Source organism: Nipponia nippon, unplaced genomic scaffold (assembly GCF_047370975.1).
Source record: "Nipponia nippon isolate SJK-2023a ecotype South Korea unplaced genomic scaffold, ASM4737097v1 scaffold_10, whole genome shotgun sequence".
Classification (NCBI taxonomy): domain Eukaryota; kingdom Metazoa; phylum Chordata; class Aves; order Pelecaniformes; family Threskiornithidae; genus Nipponia; species Nipponia nippon.
In genome coordinates, this window is record NW_028262291.1 from 9,982,628 (window position 1) to 10,001,950 (window position 19,323).

At 37.7% G+C, this 19,323-nt stretch overlaps 1 protein-coding gene across 1 annotated transcript in view; it reads left to right on the forward strand.

Moving 5' to 3' along the window:
* SPON1 (spondin 1) overlaps positions 1–19,323 on the forward strand; it is a 201,649-nt gene that overhangs the window by 7,615 nt on the left and 174,711 nt on the right. The window contains exon 2 of the mRNA XM_009461422.2: positions 555–661. Coding sequence (XP_009459697.1) covers positions 555–661 — 107 coding nt within the window. The remainder of the gene's footprint in view (positions 1–554; positions 662–19,323) is intronic.

The window sequence follows — 19,323 nt, forward strand, 5'->3', positions numbered from 1 at the left end:
TTTGTGTACTAAAATGCCTAGATCCTTGTCTATGCTCAGAGCAGGATAAAAGTTGAAGCCAAATATTCAGGTGATGTTCCCTCACATGTAAAAAAAACCAACCAAACAAAAAAAAACCAGCCAAAAAACCCAAACAACTCCCAAAAAAAACCCCCAAAAAACACTGGGGAAAAAAAACAAAAAAAAAAACCAAAAACAAAAAACCAAACGTGTGCCCCTGCCCCCAAACCACCACCACCAAAATAACCCTCCTGTAGATCTGAGCAGATCATTGCTTTTAAAAGCAATCTGCTTTAAAAAAAAAAAAGGGGGGGCGTGTGTGAAAAAAATAGCTGAGGTATTTCACATCATGCCAGTGTTTTTCAGTTTATGTGGAAACTTGGACTGAAGATTTTTGTATTCTGGCTGGCTCTGCTCCACATTGTTAGTGCTCTAGCTTTTGTTAATACTAATTTAAAATGCACCCCTTTCAAGTTGAACTGTGAAATGATTTGCATGTGGCTGGTTTCACAATTAATATTATGTTTTCATTATTTCTGTTTATTATATCTCAGTGACGCTTTCTGCTGCCACACCTGCCTACTTTCGAGGATTCACATTGATTGCTCTCAAGGAAGGAAAAGAAGGTGACAAAGAAGATGACCACGCAGGAACTTTTCAGGTGAGAGAACTTTCCCTGATCTGTACCTCTAGGAGTCTTCCTTACTGTATGCTTGGCTCAAAGGGAGATGTTATTTGCACAGCAGAATGCAGACTATGCTTAAGTAAGCATAAATATTTGTGGGTGTTGACATAAGAACAACATAGCATATTCCATATTCCATGCAACCTCTTCAAGAGGTCAAGGCTTTTGCACCTTCACTTCAGCTCGCCTTCCCACACTCTTACAGTTAAACATGAGCATCAATTATTTGAACTAGAGCCTAGGACACCTGAATCTGTTAGCCAAAATGAATATGAAGATTGTTTTATTCACATTTTGCTTTTTGTATTTCTTTGCCTAGATATTTTTGTCCATTCAGATGTAGATTGTGCATCTGAGAAGTGTTTGCCACAGCTGTAATGACTTGTTTTATCAGTCATAAATTAGATTCCGCTGTTTTATTGATGCTCAGTAGTACTTAACGAACACATTCAGTGGGATGAAATGTTGTTTATCATTATTAAAAGGATCAGAATCCAGAGTGATGATTCATAAAATAGTACTTCCAGCTATTTCAAGATCACGTTGAATGAAAAGAATTCTGGAAATTGAGAGTACACATAATATTTATGAAATTAGGTAGAAGTTATGTAGGTTTGTTGTTTGTTGATTCTCAGATGAGGTATTTTTTGCTAATTAACTTTCCAAACTTAGAAATATTGTTGAATGATATTGGTTATATGGGTAATAATATTGATACTAATTTTAATAATGATTTATAAATAGAAGATTTCACTTGCCTCAAAGTGGTGATCTACAAGGAGACAGAAATCAACTTAATCCTAGCATCTCTTCCTGAAGCATCTTCTGTTTTTTGTATATGGCAAATATGATGTGCAAACTCGATACGTATTTGCCCTGTTTTCCTATTGAGTTTGCCTAGATGCCTCTTTCTGGTTTTCACACATTTTGTAAGCAAATCTAGAATAAGTGAGAACTTATTTGATATATTGGAATAACTCCATCTTCCTTAAAATTAAACAAATTCCTCATATTATTTGGGAGAAATCTGTTTAATATGGGCAGGGTTTGTTTTTTTTTTAAATAACATTAAAGCATCAGCTAACGTTAAGAAGTAGAAATGGTGGTGCTTCATCTATTTTAGAAGAAACTTGTCACCATTCATTTCTCTATTTCAATTGTTAATGTCTCTCTACCTGTGGCTAATGGGAAAGACTTGGCCTGAGTTTTGCCTTTATGGCCAGGCGTATGTCTACCTCATAGTGTAGTGAGAAACTCACTTAAGCTTTGCTTAAGTACAGAGGAATTTTGAAGTCAGGAGAGTGGGATGCAAATGGAAATTCTATATAGATCCAAAAAAAGCCCAGTGGATCTCAGTGGAGGGAAGACTTTAATTAGCTTTATTGTATGGATTGCAATCTGAAATCAGTATTCTAATTGGCAGATGAGCGTTACAAACTTAGTTATGCATAAAATTTGAATTTCTGTGGCACAAACAGTATTCATTGTGCTCATCCTGCATTAGCACAGTTAACTGAAGTTCATTCAGATACTGCCTGCCAGTTCTGCCTCTGTTGATATAGATTTAAGATTCTTATTTAAGTATCCAATGGATGCCTACAGTGATAAATACTGATGTCTCTTGTATCATGGCTAGATGCTAGTAACTAGGGAAGAAAAAAAGCTTAGCTCAAAGGTTTGCACTGTGTTTTTATTATAATGTGAAGATCCTAATGGTGTCTAAACAGCTGTGCAGACTAAGAAAAAACTGTGTGTACAATAACTTGCATGCCACTCGCAGTTATGTATTTCCTGTGCTCAGATGTAGAATATGTTATTCAATGAATTACCTAGTGGAACAGAACTCGGTGAAAATTCCTTGGTAGTGGCAAGAGACTAAATGCTACTTCTGGACTAGTGGCATAAGCCTCTGCCTCCATGAGGAGACATATTTCCTGATCAAATAATAGTCAAAACAAAGCACATGAATGCACTGCATGAAGCGAAGTGCTTCATTCATATTAGCACGACTTCACAGTATAACCGGGATAGAAAGAAATGGAAGTTGACCAAATAAGACACATGCTTTCCCCCCATGCCTCAGAGACTGTAAAACACCATGCTTTCAAGCCTGTGAGCGCCATTTTCAAATCATGAAGTATGCATTGCAATGTCTTTCATGGGGAAAAACTGAATCCCCACTCTGTACTCAGGTCAAGATCCCATTGGGGCTGTGGCTTCTGTTATACACGGGGATTGAGTGTTAAAATGATCAAGAGGTGTAATGCCTCAAAGTACTGTAGAGGGGCATGTGCTAGAGTAGCAAGGTGTTAAATAAGGACTCAGTGACTGATACAGACATGGTACACTCAGGCTGGAAAAACATTATTTTTGGTGGTCACAGTTGTGTTGCAGCAGGTTGAGTTCTGCAGCCCATTGCAAAGGATGAACGTGCAGTAAGCAGCTGCCATCAGTTCGTCCTGCAGGGCCTTTGCTCACCCTTTTACAACCTCCTCATGGCTCATTTACTCTTGTCTGACTCTGCAAGTCAGCAGGTATGGTCAATCTTCATTAATCATTAAGCTGCAGGGTCTTGATCCTATAAATAGCACAGCTGTTAACATTCTTGGTCGGACAGTTTGTTTTTTTTTTTCTGTACTTTTTTTGGTTACCTTTATACTTGCCATGGAGTAGAGACCTTTAGAGAAGTGTAGTTTAGACTCCACCATTCTAAATCTGTTTTCCTTTGAGAAAATTGAGACTTTTAAATCTGATTTTACTGTTTGTTTGTTTAATGCAGCCAAACTTCATTTCTTTGTCCTTGTAGCACACCCAGGGTACAATTTGGCTTTAAAATAAACAAATCACATTGTCTCCCACAAACATGCAAACATATGTTAAATAGCTAAATTAAATATGGCTGGGAACTAGAGATGCCAAATTCAGTCATAGAAGTTTGGGGATATAATACTATGGTTCTTACTTACGCCAGTGGTAATTGTACAGCTTGGGGGTGCAGTGCAGCACTCTGAAAGCTTTGGGTATCATGTCCCATTGGCCTCTTTATGCAAGCCATTCCCAACTGTCGTCATGCAGACTGCTGATCTTTCTCTTTTGTAATGTTTAGCAACAGTCTGCAAATTGTTTGAAGGCAAATTATACTCGAGGGCAACAATCAAACACTGATTGACTATAGAACAGTATCTATACAGGCCATTTTAATCAACATATGTATGCAATGTAATAGATTTAGTCTGGTAAATAATGTAGAATAATGGAAATTTAGTGCTGAGCCTCATCTCATCTATCTTCCTCATTCTCAGAGGAAGAATAAGTATTCTAAGAAAATTCTTGGTTGATGTTTTCTGAATCTGTTCTGAAGAAGTGTTCAACAACAACAACAAATTCATCTCTTCAAGTGGTCTGTTCAAACACTTCAATATATTATATTTTCTAGAAAATTTAAGGAAAACTATAGAGCTTTTACTAATGTCTAAACTGAGTCTTTGCTAATAGTAGTTTAATTGCTTTCTTGTCATTATCTTCCTAAATTAAGAATTTTCTTGATATCTTATGAGACAGTTATTCTGAAGTTTCCCTTATTCTCTCTACGATTCCACACACTCTCTACCTGTTTCTTATTAAAATTTTCATATTATCACTGTAGGGCATCTTTTTTCAATTTTGCCATTTCTGCAGTAGAGTTGACAGTTCAGTCTTATTTATATTCCCCAGAATTGTACACATAGTCCATCTGGACCCTCAGCATAAAATGATGTAGAATTTACATACAATAATCCTTCGGAGTATCATAATTGCTTCCCTTGTCTTCATGCAGAATCCTCTAAGTGTATGCAGCTTGCCTTTATTGTAGGAGCATCTCAGTATTGTACAGGAGGTCCATGATAAAGTCCTAAATCCTTTCCTGCACGTATTGCTGCCTACCTTGTGATTCCTCATTTTCTTTCTGTCTGTGCATTTTATTCCTTCTAAGTATAGAGCTTTATTCAATTTATCAAGAAAGTTCTGAACTACAATCCTGTCCTTCAAAGTGCTCACCATTCCTCCAAAAATTGGTGCTATTTGTGGACTTTACCAATACATACTTGACAATTAAACAGTCAATATAAAATATTGTGTGTGATCTGCTTTTTCTCATGTACAGTGATAAGCTGAGTCATAAACACTCAAAATTAGACACTTCTCTGTATTGTTTTGGCGTAATCAGTTGTTAGATTCTTATGTCTGCTATTTTTGTGATAGTCTAGTGTTAAATGCATTCATCATAGTAGTGTTCCTGGAGGTGTCCTTTTGACTGACTTTGCTCTAGAGTGAATCGAGAAATTCTTAGTTTAGGTCACTGAATTTAATGACCCACCAATGCAAAACCAATGTAAGAACATAAGCAGGCACAGCAGTAGCAAGAGTGAAGGTTTCATTAAAAGTATGGCATTTATAGAAGCTAGGGACGTGCTGAAGAAGAAAACATTTAAGGAAAATTGGAGTAGTAGTGAGATAAGTAAGGTATGTTGTCCTTTATTCTAAGGCCTCCTTCTCTAGGTTTACCCTGAAACAATAGCTCCAAACATTGCCTTTGTTTTTGAAGACATGCTGACTGGTGACCATTTCTTTTGATGCTGTTTCTGTTTAGCTGACTGATGTGCTTACCAAAGCTTTTAGATTAAAAGGTATTTTTACAAGCTGTTAGAAAAGCAGTTCCTCAATTGCTGTGTTCCAGCATTTTATAGGAATCTTGCATCTTTTTAAGCAGTTGATACACTGCATTTTGAAAGAAGCAGCCTTAAAAGGCTTTTAGCCATGTCTCATGATTTATTAGTTCTTGTATTTATAAGCAAAGTTTTGTATTTAAAAAAAAAGACTGCAATTATTTAAGCTTTTTATATTAAAAATTAAGCTATGCTTCTGTAATCTTGATGTTGCACTCAACTTTTTTTTTTAACCTTGTATCCCAATCTAAGCACTTCAGCCTACTCAGTAAATGGCTTATTCTAAGACGTATGAAATGATATAATTTTGTTTAACAAGTATTCAGAACTTTCAAGTGTTTTGCTTATGTTTGCATTCTCTGCATTCCCTTTCCCAGCATCTTACACTGAAACTGAATCTGTCATCTTACTGCTTATAAGCATACGGAAGTAATGCATTTTTACTTTGATTTGATGTGAAATGTTCAATCGCCAACGGTTTGCAAATCTGTGGGGATGAATTTCCAGTTCATAATGAAACCACATAGTTTAGCTTTCTTTGCTTCCCTTTTAAAGCTTCCTCACACTAGCAAATGAAAACAATGTTCCTACATAATTAAAATTCCAAATTTTAAAAATTCTTCAGGGTTTTCATGAAGGAGGGCTGAGACATTACAAGTAGGAAGCATAATCCTCAAGTGACATGATGGGGGGGGGGGGGGAAGAATGGACACTGTTTACTTGTGGCTTTAAACCTAGTAATTATGAGGCCGTGACATTTATATACCTACTTTACATTTATTAAACAGAAAAGAATACAAAGCTGTCTATGTTGGTTTCAAAGAGAGACAGATGCTGTATCCCCAAAAAGGGGGGAATGCAGTTGCATCCAAACCCCTAAATGAAAATTCTCTTTCCGAAGTATTGATCAGCAGTTCTACTATCAGCAGGAGATAAATCAATGCAAAATAGCTGTACACAGTCATTAAATTCGTGATCCAAAGCTATAATTACAGGGCTATGTTAAATATGAAAGAATCAGAGTATGCCAGGTATATGATTTGGAGACTGAGAAGATAGAGTTGAATTCTGAGTCTGTAAAATTTAAGTCTCCTGGTCTTTTGCATTTGCAAAATCATTGCATATAATATTCTAGACAGAAAAAAGAAATAATTTTATAATGCTAAAACAAGCTCTAGTTCATCTTTCCTCTAGGGTGGAATTGATTGTCCTTGAAGAAAACTTCCACACATTTTTCTAGAACTCTCTGACTTCCATATTGTGATACTCGGGGATTAAATATGAGCTTAAAAAAAAAAAAAAAAAAGAGGTACGTGCCACAGCCAGTTCTAGCATTGACTGGAAAATGTGAACACTTTGAAAGAGATTAAATAAAAAGTCTCTGGTACATTGGAGAAACCTTAACCTGAACCACTTATTGGCAAGGTTTTGGTTAAAAATTTTCAGACAGTAAAAGATAATAATTTAAAATAAGAGTGATGAGCACCAGGAACTTGTAGAAGAGAAGCAGCTCTGTGGTACTGATTATTTACTACTGATGAGGCTGTAGAAAAAGCAAACTAGATTCCAAACATGCAGGGGTTTTTGCACCCTTCCTTTACATGTATTTTGTTTGTTCTGGTTTGGGCTTGTGTTATGAATGAGGCAAAAATTTTTATGTTGGAACATTTCCCACTTTTTATATATACTAAGTGTTGACTTGTTATACCTTGGGATCTCCCTCAACTCATTGTATACGTAGTTGCCATCTCTTTTAAAATTAATTGTTGAAACCATAAAATGGCACAGCCATGATCAGAAAATATAAAGAATTTCTGAATACTGCTTTGTTATGTATTTTATTATAGCGGATCTTTGAAGTACTAGTTAACACACATTTGCAAAGAGGAAATAAATATTAAATTGTACTTGCTTGCAATGTACTTGCTTGCAACGTAACTTAGTTCACTACTGAACGAAAATGGGTTTCGGTTTCTTAGCCTAGGCTCTTACTTCTGTCAACAACTTGCTTATCTCAGCTCTGAATTTTCATGTAGCTTCCTGGTTCATCGTGTAATAGGGAGAGAGCTAAGATGCTTTCTGTGAAAGCCCTCTGGGATTTATGCGGCCCAGACTCTTCCACCATGGACGTTGGGAGGATGAGAGTCAACAGGTACCAGCTGAAACAAGGCAGAGTTCTCTACGAGGACAGTCAGGCAGTGGGAGAGATTGCCCAGAGAAGACTGTGTAGTCTCCAGTCTTGGAGGTTTTGAAGACTTGCCTGGCTACAAGTATTTGTATTTCCAGTAATGTATTTTGATAATTGGAGTTATGAACAGATGCCAATACATACAGTACTCTAGTCTCTAGTACATACACGGGCCAGTCCAGTTATACTCAGTCTGTAGTGTGATGCATGTACAAACTTTCTTTTATGTGGGCATTTGAATCAATCTGAGCAAGTTCATAACCCTTGATTTCATATCGGAAAACTTGCCTTATACGTACCTTTGTATTAAACATTCATACCCTGAGCGCTCAAACCAGTGACCTCTTCCCCCCAGCCCGCCTTTGATAGGGCATACTCACGCTGATGGGAGATTGATTGTGTAACCCTGACTTCATCTCAGCCAGCTTAATTTTAAATATGCTGGAGTGCCTTTTGTAAGGTTTTTCTTGCTATATCACTACCATCACTTTTAAAACTTTAAATTCTTTTTTATTTTATTTATTTGGCTTTAGTTTCTTTTTCTGCCCTCCCCCCCCTTTTTTTTTTTAAATTTCTTTGCCCTTTTCCTGTCTCTCTTCTCGGCTATGGAAACAGATGATCTAGCTTCTGGCCATGTAGTTTCTAGTCCTCTTTCTTTGTTTAATCTAATCTTGTTTATTCTCTTTTCTTTATCTCTAATCCCCCCCCCTCCCCCCCCCCCAATGTGCTGGGGAAATGTTCTTTCTTGAGAATGACAATTGTGTCACAGTAACAGCTTATGTTTTTTGGAAAGAGTTATGCCTAAACAAATATTTCATAATATATTTTACCAAATACATATAATAATATATACTATATTAATATATAGTATATATTAAAAGATATTTTATATAATATTTTACCAAAACCAGGAAGCATGCCTCTTGAGATATGTCAGCTAAAACTCCAGATTCCTTTTCAGATCTAAGACTTATCAGAGTCAGGTTATCTGAAGTCTAACTTCTGCCCTGCCTTGCAGTCTGGCAATGCATGCAGCCTACCTATGCAGTGCCAGACTACGTCATGGTAAAATATCAGAATTGCCTAATTAAATCTGCACTAAACTGCAAGACTTTCTGGTTCTAAGAGGCTCCCAAAAAGGCTCATTAGAGAATTGTTTCTTAGAATTTGGCATTGACACATAACAAATCAACTGCAGTCTGTGGGGAGAAGTAAAGAGAGGAAATGACACTGGAAGCACTATCCCTTTCTGCCTTGGAGACTCCAGTCTGCTCTCCAGGCACGTCAGCATTGGGAGTCCCCTTCTGTGCCTTTTGGGACTTGGGACTATTTTACACCTCACAAGGTTTCTCTGTTCAGGTCTTGCTTCCAGACTTGAGGCCAGTTTTGCATTTGCAATTATTTTATTCAGAGCCAAAGTCTGGTTGTGGGAGTGCAGATCCTACTAACTCTCTTTTGTCAATCAGTAGAAGCTGTATGTTCCTCCCCTAGGCAGTGTTTAAGAGGACATATCCACCTCAGTGATACTAAAGGAATATATTTCAAATATCCCTTTTCTCCAGCCGAGGTAATCTACCTAACTCATTGTTATTCCAGTGTTAGATAGTCTTTCTCCAGATGGCAACTCACCTGGGCCAGAAATTTTAGGAAAGACATTTAACCCTCTGGCAACAACCAGATGCTTTACAGTTACCATAGGGTAACTGTCATGGGTTATAACTCTAGATGTATGTAGGCTCCGGGTTCATTGAAACGTCTATTCAACATCTCTTTCTTCATTCATAATGTTGCCATCAGGCTTCCCTTCCTAGATTTCCCTTTGGGTCTCCTCATTATTTACCAGCTTCATCTAAGGCACTCAGCAATTACTCCAGGTTCTGTGTGTGTCTGCTGAGAAAGATCAGCACTCTTGTCTCGTTAGCTCCTATTACCCTCCTTTAATGCTCCAAGAATTACCTCTGATGTAGTTATTTGCTATTCTGCAGCATCAGAAAACCTTCAGCGTGTTGATTCTAATCAACGGGACCTTAGAGCAAGTGTCTGTTCTTTGCACTTCCCCTTTACATCAGGTTACAAAGCTTCTGTCAAGTATTGCCTACTGATCTGGACTTCTGTAGCTATCACTACCTGTAAACCTAACTATGATAGCTATGGATCTGAACAATGATGCTACCCCCATAATGACACAGAGCTTTTAAAAGGAAGGTTATTCTGGGGAAACGTGCTTATTCTGACACTTCTCTCCAAATGAGCACTGCCAGCTACCAGGCTACAATGACTAGACCATAGAAGTACAGAATTATGTCTGTACTTGAAAGTTTTTTCTCATAATGTGCTTTCTTTTACCTTCAAGTGATTTGGGATGGGGGAGGGAGGGGGGAAGGTGTGGGTGAAAGTGGTGATAAAGGCTGAGGCTCAACTTGACAGTTTCTCCAGGCTATATGGACTTTTCTACTACTTTAAGAAAATCCTGCTGTCAGTCCTCTGGACTTTTGAGGAAGGTACACATGTGCCAGTAGAAAGTCTCCCAATTAAATTTAAATGGTCGTCTTTCTTTCGTTCTTTTTTTTCCCTCCAGTGTCTTCAGAGAAGTTCTGGTGACTTAGAAACAGAATGGCTCTTTTAAATTCAGGAATGCACCTACCTGACTCGTTCATGAATGGTTGTTGTAGGGAAAATCCTTCCTCCAGGCTTCACAGTCAAGTGAGGCAAGTCAGTTCTCATCACAACTCATTGCTGAATTAATTGCTACCAGACTAAATGTACTGCTTGCTATGCCAGTTGTCTTGAGAACTGCTTTCTGAATTCAGAAGGCAATTTTGCATTACCAAAGTGACTATATTTAACTTTTGTTGTTCTAGACTGCATGTGTACCCTTCGCAGACCTAAATGCAGTCCACTCTGACAGTCCTCCTTTACAACTGTTCCCTTTTTAATGATGGTAGGGACCTCTCAGTGTTTACAAAGGGATACTGTTTCAACTTCCATTGCTGTCCTGACTAGTTGTAATTGATTATTCTCTTAGCTGTGATAGCTCTTTCTCATGACCTAACAACCCAGGATCATTAGTCGTCTGATCACATCAGAATGATGCAAGATCTGTTCAGGGAAGTGACTGTGTCTTTTGATTCTGGTGCATTCAACATGTTTGGCTTTTGGTGCTTTATCCTAATATAACTTCGTAGATGTTTTTAGTCATTTCACTTCATGCAGCCACGAGTGGAAATCCATAGTGATGTCCTCAGAATGATACGCAAGGACTCATGCAACTGAAAAATATACCTTCTCATCCTAAACACATCACATGTTTTGCTTCAGTGCTAGTCTTTACTCAGGAGACTTTGCAGACATGTTTCTGATTAGGATGCTTGATTTCCTTTGGTTTATTTGCTCTGAAAACTCTATGGTAAGGCCAGGATGTAGCTTTAAGAAGTCTTCTTTCCCTGACCTAGTTGAGACTATTTGCAGTCCTAGACCAAAAAGCCATATAACATTGCTTTTCCTCTCGCACCTGCCCTTGCAGAACTCCAGGAACTTGTCTCATACAGCATGATGCTGGATCGCCTCAATGTAAAGTGACTTTGTTCATCCCTGGTTTGTGAAGTCTGGAATTATAAGGATGTCACTAGCTGAAAGTACTTATACAGAAGGATCTCTTCAGACTTATGGACCAAGTTCAGTCATCAGAATTTCTCCTGGTCTGTCACCCCACATCCCAATTCTCTTCAATTGCTTGCTATCTACCTCAGTCTCTGCTTAATGATCACCTGAATATTATCTTCGTCCATTAACGTAAATCCCTGCCAGAGAGGTTCTCAGTTCTCATCTGCTACATAACTATAATTTTTCAAAGGCCTCCTGAGGCAGTGCCACCAGTGAGACTTGTATTCAGTCCTGTCTCTTCTCCTGCAACCTTTCTGTTACTCACTTGCACTGATCCCAGCCTGCCTCCTGCATCTCGGTCTGCTTGGATTTCCTGACTGCGGTCATCACTGCTGTTAAGAGTGATGCTTTTATGGATGATTTTTCATGTGCTCAATTGTTCTCCGACAGAATTGCCCTGGTACCTGTGCAAGACTGTCATCTTAATCAGTAGACAAAGCCAGGAGATCTGGCTTTTACTTTAAGCAGGAGATAAGGTTATCTCTGTTTCCCCCCCACGCCCCGACTTGCTCCTTTAGTTCTGAGACCTTCCATAACATAAGGAGAGCTCTTGCCGTTTACCTTGGTCCTCTCATTTTTTGGTATCTCTAGCAGGGAGACACCAGCAAACAGCCAAAAGTAGATATGGTCTCACCACTGAGATCACTTCTGAGTCAAGTTATTTCTCAAGCCATGGTATGGATGTTTCCATCCTAGATAGCATTAGGGCAGATACTTTCTTACAGGACTGACTTATGGGAGCTTGACTTACTAATCCAGCACTACAAAATCAAGGATATATCTAGAAATAATGCACCACTTGCCCATATGTTTATGCAGTTTTGTTTTCTGAAATGATTCTTGACTCCTATTCCAAGTAATTGTGCTTGTGGAAAGACGTATTACTGGGAATCATCCATGGTGGAAATCTACATATCAACAATCATTGAAAGGGGACAGAAAAGTTACTTGTGAGTAGTTATGTTCCTCAAAGGTGAGTTGCGTTTCTTTTTTTACTACTTTTTACTACCATCCTCCCTTCCGCTCTGTTTTGTCTCCCTTTTCAGTTGCTGTGAGAGAAACTGAAAATTGTATGTTCCATTTTGCTTTTCTCATGGCTGTATAAGGGGCAGGATATGGATGTACCCTACATGTACTGTGAAAGCAGAATTTTCTGGCTTAGGTACTTTTGATTTCAGTTGATATAGGCAAGCGAGTATGTAATAAATACCTATATAGGCAAGACGTTTGAAGAAGCCATTATTGCTGGTAACCCATTGAACTTTTTATTAAAAAAAGAAACTATTTTACCAAATAAATTCCCAAGCAATATTTGCTGGACAATTGTTTGTATTTTTTATGCGTAGTTACTTTTGATTATTAAACCAGCAGTGTATTAAAATTAATTTTTATATGAAAATGAATCAAGAAGAGCAAAGAAATTCCTGATCCAGTTGCACAAAAGCTAATGTTTGGCTCTTGAGAATGCTTTTCATATACTCGGTAATTAGAAAGGGAAATTCCCTGCTGGTATAGAGCTACCATTTTGTTCCCCATTCCTTGCATTGTCACTGTGGGTAGGGTTATTATGCAATCTCTGGCAAGCTCATCCTACCAGACTGCTTACTAATTTGTAGGCTGTAGGTGTAAATTGAAAAGCCTTCATCCTGCTTCTGTTTACTTCACAGATTGAACTGGGCTCCAATTATTCTCATCTGTGTGAATTGAGGCACTGTTGTTGCTCTTGCCTCTTTTTTTTTTTCCTTGTGGGTGGGCATAGCTCATTTGGACCTGCCTTTCTCTTCGAAAGAAACATTTAAAAGAATATGTTTGTAAGAAGTAGTTTTAGTACTTACTGTTCTACAACTTTAATGATTATATATCTTGATACAGTCAGTAGAGCAGCAGAGGTTCCTCAGGGCATTGCCAGTGTTTATTCATGATTTGTCAGGCACACATCAGGGTTTTGTTCTCTTGAAACTAATTTAATTTTTTTTTTTTTTTAAAATTCCAATTGTATGAGTAAAGCTGACTCTGCTTGTATGGGAGGCTTAATTATACCTGATGTTGCTCGGTTTAGCCTGTTTGTCACCAACTTATTTGAACTAACCTACTGCTTTTTAAAGAGGAGGAAAACAGAGAAGGGGAGAGAAGGGGACATGAAGTAACAAACAAATACTGAAAATAGAGGAGTACTTTATACTACAACCTCTCTTGAGCAATAGGTCACTTTTATAGGAAAATTAGCTGCCTGTTTTATACTATTAATAGAAGAATCCTTTCTGGGAGTTTCAGGCGGTATTTTAAATGGTTGTTAAGGCAGCAGTTTGCCTCTTATTGGTGGTCCTTTTGCTCTGGCCTCTCTGTACATGATGGTGTGGGAATCCCAGGTACAGGAATGAAGCAAGAATCTGCAGTTAGTAAATCACCCCCCACACTGATCCTACCTGTTAAGAAAATCTGCCCACACATTGTGATAAATCTCAGTATTATTAAGACAATCATAAATGTTTTCTGTATTTGCTGCATGCATAGGATCAGGGTATTTTTTTTTTTTGGCTATGCAAAGTTTCTTGGCTTCCTTTGAGATTCTTTCAGTAACCTAGTTTTATTATCCATAAAGGTTATACAAAGTACTTATATGAATTGGAATTGGGTTATGATATATTTAGACAGTGGGATTATATAATAGCCTTAGCTTCAAATACAGTGTGTTCCAAACAATAATTTGGAACTTTTTCTTAGAGGTTGTGTAAGGTTTCTATAAAGGATGAAAAAGGCTTGTGTGCTACCTACTCAAAACTCTCTGTATATTAGTCTAATTTTTTTCTTTTAGTTCATCTGATGCTCACCAGCTCATCTGATTACATTAGTTTAAAAATGTATTAAGCTCACATAATAAACCACCAGCTTTGTATGTGTTGCAGCTGTTATGCAACTGCCAGCTTCCACAGAAAGAACATAGTGTACATCACTATATGTTCTTAGGTTTCTAAACCCATTTGCCTCTAACTGCTGACTATGAAGGAGATTTGGCATTTCTTTTTGGGAATGACAAACCTGATACAACCTATGTAAAAGCTGGTCTTGGAATATGACCGTTTCTGTTTGTATTTTTACATCCATACCCATCATGTACAAAAAGAAGTTAGTTTATGCCTGAGCCAAATAAGCCAGAATGATATAACTATGGGAGGGAACATTGCAAGATTAAAAATATGGTAAGCATATAAAGGCAGGATGAAATGTTGAACTCGCTGCTGTTAAGATATGTGACTCTTGATACATACCTCTTGTATGAATTTGGAGAAATCATGACAATTTTTTTCCAATTAAATTTACTGAATCTTGTCCTAATGATTTTCTGTTGTCAGTGCTACCAGATTTGTGTTTACATTTATAGGTATAATACAGCTTTCAAATGTGTTTTTATATTGCCTTTCTGCTGAAGATTTCAAAGTTTTTGTATAAATTACATTCCATAAACATTTTTGTAAATGTGGATTTACTATATCCACTTTACAGAAGAGTAAATGTTGAAGCAACTTACTCGAGATCATATATCACACTTTAGCCACGATTAAACTTCAGGAGTTCTGCTCTTCGCATACAATGTTTGCCTCCCAAGTCAGGAGTGTTTAAATAGTCATCTTTCTTCTTGCATGTAAATACCGTGCATGCATAAAATAACAAATGTTTGTAAAACGTATAACATTCCAACCGTGAGTGTAAAATATAACATTGGGATTTTAAAATATTGGGAACACAGTCTAATTCTGTCTATATGGTGGGGTCCCTAAAAACAATTCCAGTAATGGTAGCTGTTATGCTTGTATGTATCAGAAAGATAAGCAAGTCCTTCCCACTACAGGATTAACATGACAAAGCCCCTCCAAGTACTATCTTACTTAACACTCTAGGCTTAGTCATTTAAACCAATAAATGTGTTTGGATCCATACTATGTTTTAGTTCTTCCTGTTGCTGGCACAGAATCGTAAACAGTAGCATTAACATGTATTTTGGATTAGTAAACTGGATGGTGCAATGCCTACGAAGCTCTGTATAATATGGAAGTATTGTGTATTTAAAAAAAAAAAAAAAAGTTAAAATACTCCCAGAAGTAAAAAGCAGCTCATCTATTAAACATGATTCCTGGCCTATAATACTTCTTTAATTACATGGTTCATATTATGGAGATAAGCTGTCATTTATCAAGTGTTGGTATCTCCTGCAAATTAATTTTTCCTTTCTATGTGGTTGAATTTCTGACCATCAGAAGCTGTTTCTCCCTTTTTTGAGTCAGGTTTTTTTTTCCATACTTCTCTATTAAAGTTGTTTTACAGTCGCATACCTCACAGGGATTGTTTTCTCAAGTACCTGTGCAAAATTTGTGAGGTTAGTCTGCAAAAGATGTAAAAGCACAGAAAAATAACCGATCCAGAGTTCTGACTTTGAGCTTTATACAGTTTTTAATTGAAATTTATTGAGTATAATTCAAAATAACATTGAAACTACCAAATGTAAGTCTCTGAATAAACACTGGTGTGACTGGTTGTCCATAACCACTGAAGTAGATTTCCTATATCACCAAAATTCAGCTTCAGAAGTGAAAGATGGCATGAGACTCTCCTGAGCTGGAGATGACCTGCTGGACCATATTTCATTTCTGCAGTGAAAATCTGTGTTATTTTTAGTGCTTCCGTGCGCACGTTCTGCAAATGTTTACATAGACAGGTTAGACTATTTGTGTCACTTATGTTGAAATTACAGGATTTTGGGTACATTCTGTTCTCAGATAAAGGCTTTCATAGTTATATGCTTCAGATTCTCACATGGGAATCTAGAAGAAAGGGACAACTGTTTATATTCCTACACACCAGCACTTCATCAGTTTAAGAGAAGATGGTATTGTCTGGACTTATTTGGTGCTGCACTTAATTTTTTCATTATACTTATTTCTTACGGGACCCCCTCCCAAATACATATAAAGTCACGTGAGTGAGAGAAGCTTTCTTCAAGGCTGGAAAAAGTACCTGTAGCAGATAAGTGTAGTAAACAAACACAAGGAAGGGAAAGAAACATTTTGTAATACATATCAAAAATCATAAACAGAAATTCATTGTCTGTGTACTTCATAAAATCGTAGAACAGCTGAGGTTGGAAGGGACCTCAAAAGATCATCTGGTCCAATACTTTGTGGGAAAGGGAGCCTGCATGAGATTATCTAGCAGCTTGTCCAATATCATCTTGAAAACCTCCAGCGATGGGGGCTCTACCACACCCCAGGGAGGTTGTGATTGATTGCTCTCACTGGAAAAAATGTTTTTTCTTATATCAAGATGAAACCTGTCCTGGTGCACCTTGTACCCGTTGCCCCTTGTCTTCTTTATGTGGCTCCTTGTGAAGAGAGAGCCTCTGTCCTATTTGTAGCTGCTCTTTAAGTACTGGAGTATTGTGATGAGGTCCTCCCTGAGCCTTCACTTCTCCAGGGGGAGAAGTGGGAGGAGACCTAACCCCTTCAGCCTTTCCTCATAAGGCAGGTTTTCCAGCCCTTTGATCATCTTTGTGGCCTTCCTTTGGACCCTCTCCCATCTGTCTGCTTCTTTCATGAATTGTGGGGACCAGAACTGGACACATTATTCCAGGTATGGCCTGACAAGTGCAGAGTGGAGTGATGTGATCATGTCTCTTTCTTTGCTAGCAATGTACCTGCAGATGCAGCCCAGGATCCAATTTGCCTCTGCTGCTGCAGCGGTGCACTGCTGACTCACATTCAGCTTGTTGTCCACCAGGACCCCCAGGTCCCTTTCCGCAGGCCTGCTCCCTAGCCACACAGATCCTAGCCTGTATTGGGCTCTTCGGTTATGTCATCCCAGGTGCAGGATGCACTTGTCTTTGTTAAACTTCATACAGTTCTTGCTTGCCCACTCTTCTAGCCTCTTTTGCCCACTCTTCCAGCCTGTCAAGGTCTCTTTTTAAGATGGCTCTCCTTTCTGTCATGTCCATCTCGCCACCCAGTTTAGCATCATCAGCAAACTTGGTGAAGGTGCTTTCAATCCCATCATCCAGGTAAATTATGAAGATAGTGAGCAGCATGGGGTTCAGTATTGATACTTGTCACTGTGTACATTCTATATGATGAGACTCATGCAATTCTCTCTGCCGCTAAGAAAAAGTTAATATATATTAAAAAAACCCCAAAACTTGTTCGACTGTTATTTTGCAATTTTAGAACTTTTAATGCAAAAACCTGTAGAAGTGGCTTGTGTTTGTTTTCTTAATCTCTTAACTGTTTGTCTTTGTTTTCCTGTTAAAAGTCTCCAGGGAAACATGGAGGGACCTGAGCCTGATGTCTCCCCTTTGCTAGAAGCTCTCATCATTGACATCTATTAAAATATAGCTAGTTGTAAAGTAAATACAGCAATTGTAAGCCCGCGTGCTACTTTGCAACTTCACTTACGGCTAGAATCACCAGCGTGAATTAAGCTTTTCAGTGTGCTCATAAATAGCGTACATCATGCTGAAGTGCACAAGATGAGCACAGAAGGGCTGTGGTTCTCATGTGTCTGTGCCTATCCATTTCCAGTTCCTGTATGCTGCCATTTAAACTCTCTGTAGTTACTGTTCTTCTGTGTCCATTTCCATGGAAGTATCTGAATCTTTGTCTCTTTGAAAAGCATGAATGAGAACATATAGGTGAAGCTTAGCTGCTCGGGACCTCAGTTTTGTCAAGCTTTTCAGATGGCTCTTAGAAGTGCAGTAGAAGGGCATCATCTCTTTTATTCCATGGAAAACTGATTGTTTGCTAAAAAGAAAGTGAACGCTTTATGCTTTGTGCGTAACACCTTTGCAGCTTCCTTTGGCCTCATAACTATTGCAGTCTCTTCATATTTGAATGACCAGAATAATGTGGGAGCTCAATGCAAAGAATAAGGTTTCAAGATTTCTTATAATCACATGTAATATCAATCTACAGCTAAATAGAAGGTGTCTGCCTTGTGACTGACTATCAGTAGAACATGAACAATAGTACTGTGAGTGTATTGAAGATAGTTTTGATCAGCAGCAGAAAGTATAGGCAATTTTGCCTGCTTTGTAATTAATGTTACGGTTTTCTTCTGTTGCTGCTGTATGAAAGGTACACCCAAACAATACAGGGCTATTTATTTTCCCCAATTAGGGCTAGTAGTAAAAAGGGCTACCCAGAGGGGTCTTTGAACAACATAAAAAAGGGAAACTGGTTGAAATGAGAAATTTTCCATGTCAAAATATTCTACAGTGCTAACTAGTTAAACAATTAAATCACTTGGAAATTTCCAATAGAAAGGTCATCATCACTTTATATGCAGATAAAACTGAAATATACTATTCTTTCTATTGCATTATTTACAGTAGATAAATATTACTTGAGATGATGAAAAATCAAAACATTTAATTTCAGAATGGATTGTTTTGAATGCATTTAAATTTTTCCAGATGCTTTAAAATGATATTTCACTAAAATGACATCTTTCCAGAAGAAAAATTTATTTTGACAAAATTATGTTTTGAAAGTGGAAATTGTGTTTGTAGTGGTAGGAGTTCTAAAGCCTAAATTTCAGTGTAGCAAGAAATACTACCAAGTGAATTAGAAACTTAATTTATTTTAAAATGTACCTTTGAAATAATGGAATGTCTGAGGTTGGTTTTTTCGTTGGTTTGTTTGTTTGTTTGTTTTTTAATCTATTATATTTGAAGTGGGTTTGCTAAGAGCATGAAGGAAAGCCTTGGAAATAGAGCCTAACCCCTTCAGCCTTTCCTCATAAGGCAGGTAAATGCAGTTTTTTCTTGTTTAATTCACATTATAATTTATTCCATTCTTCACGTTCTTGGTTACATACACATTTGCCTGTTTTGCAGTGCTGGAATATTACTAAAAAGGTTGTTGATGCTAGAGATCTGCAATTTTAAATTTTCCTTGCTTATGTGTCAAATTGATTTGGAAATGAATTTTCTGGTTTCTTAATGAATATTACAAAAAGCTGGGTTTCTTCCCCCAAAGAAAATGTACTTACCCCCCTCCTGGTCTATGACTGCATACATTGAATTTCTACTCACCCTA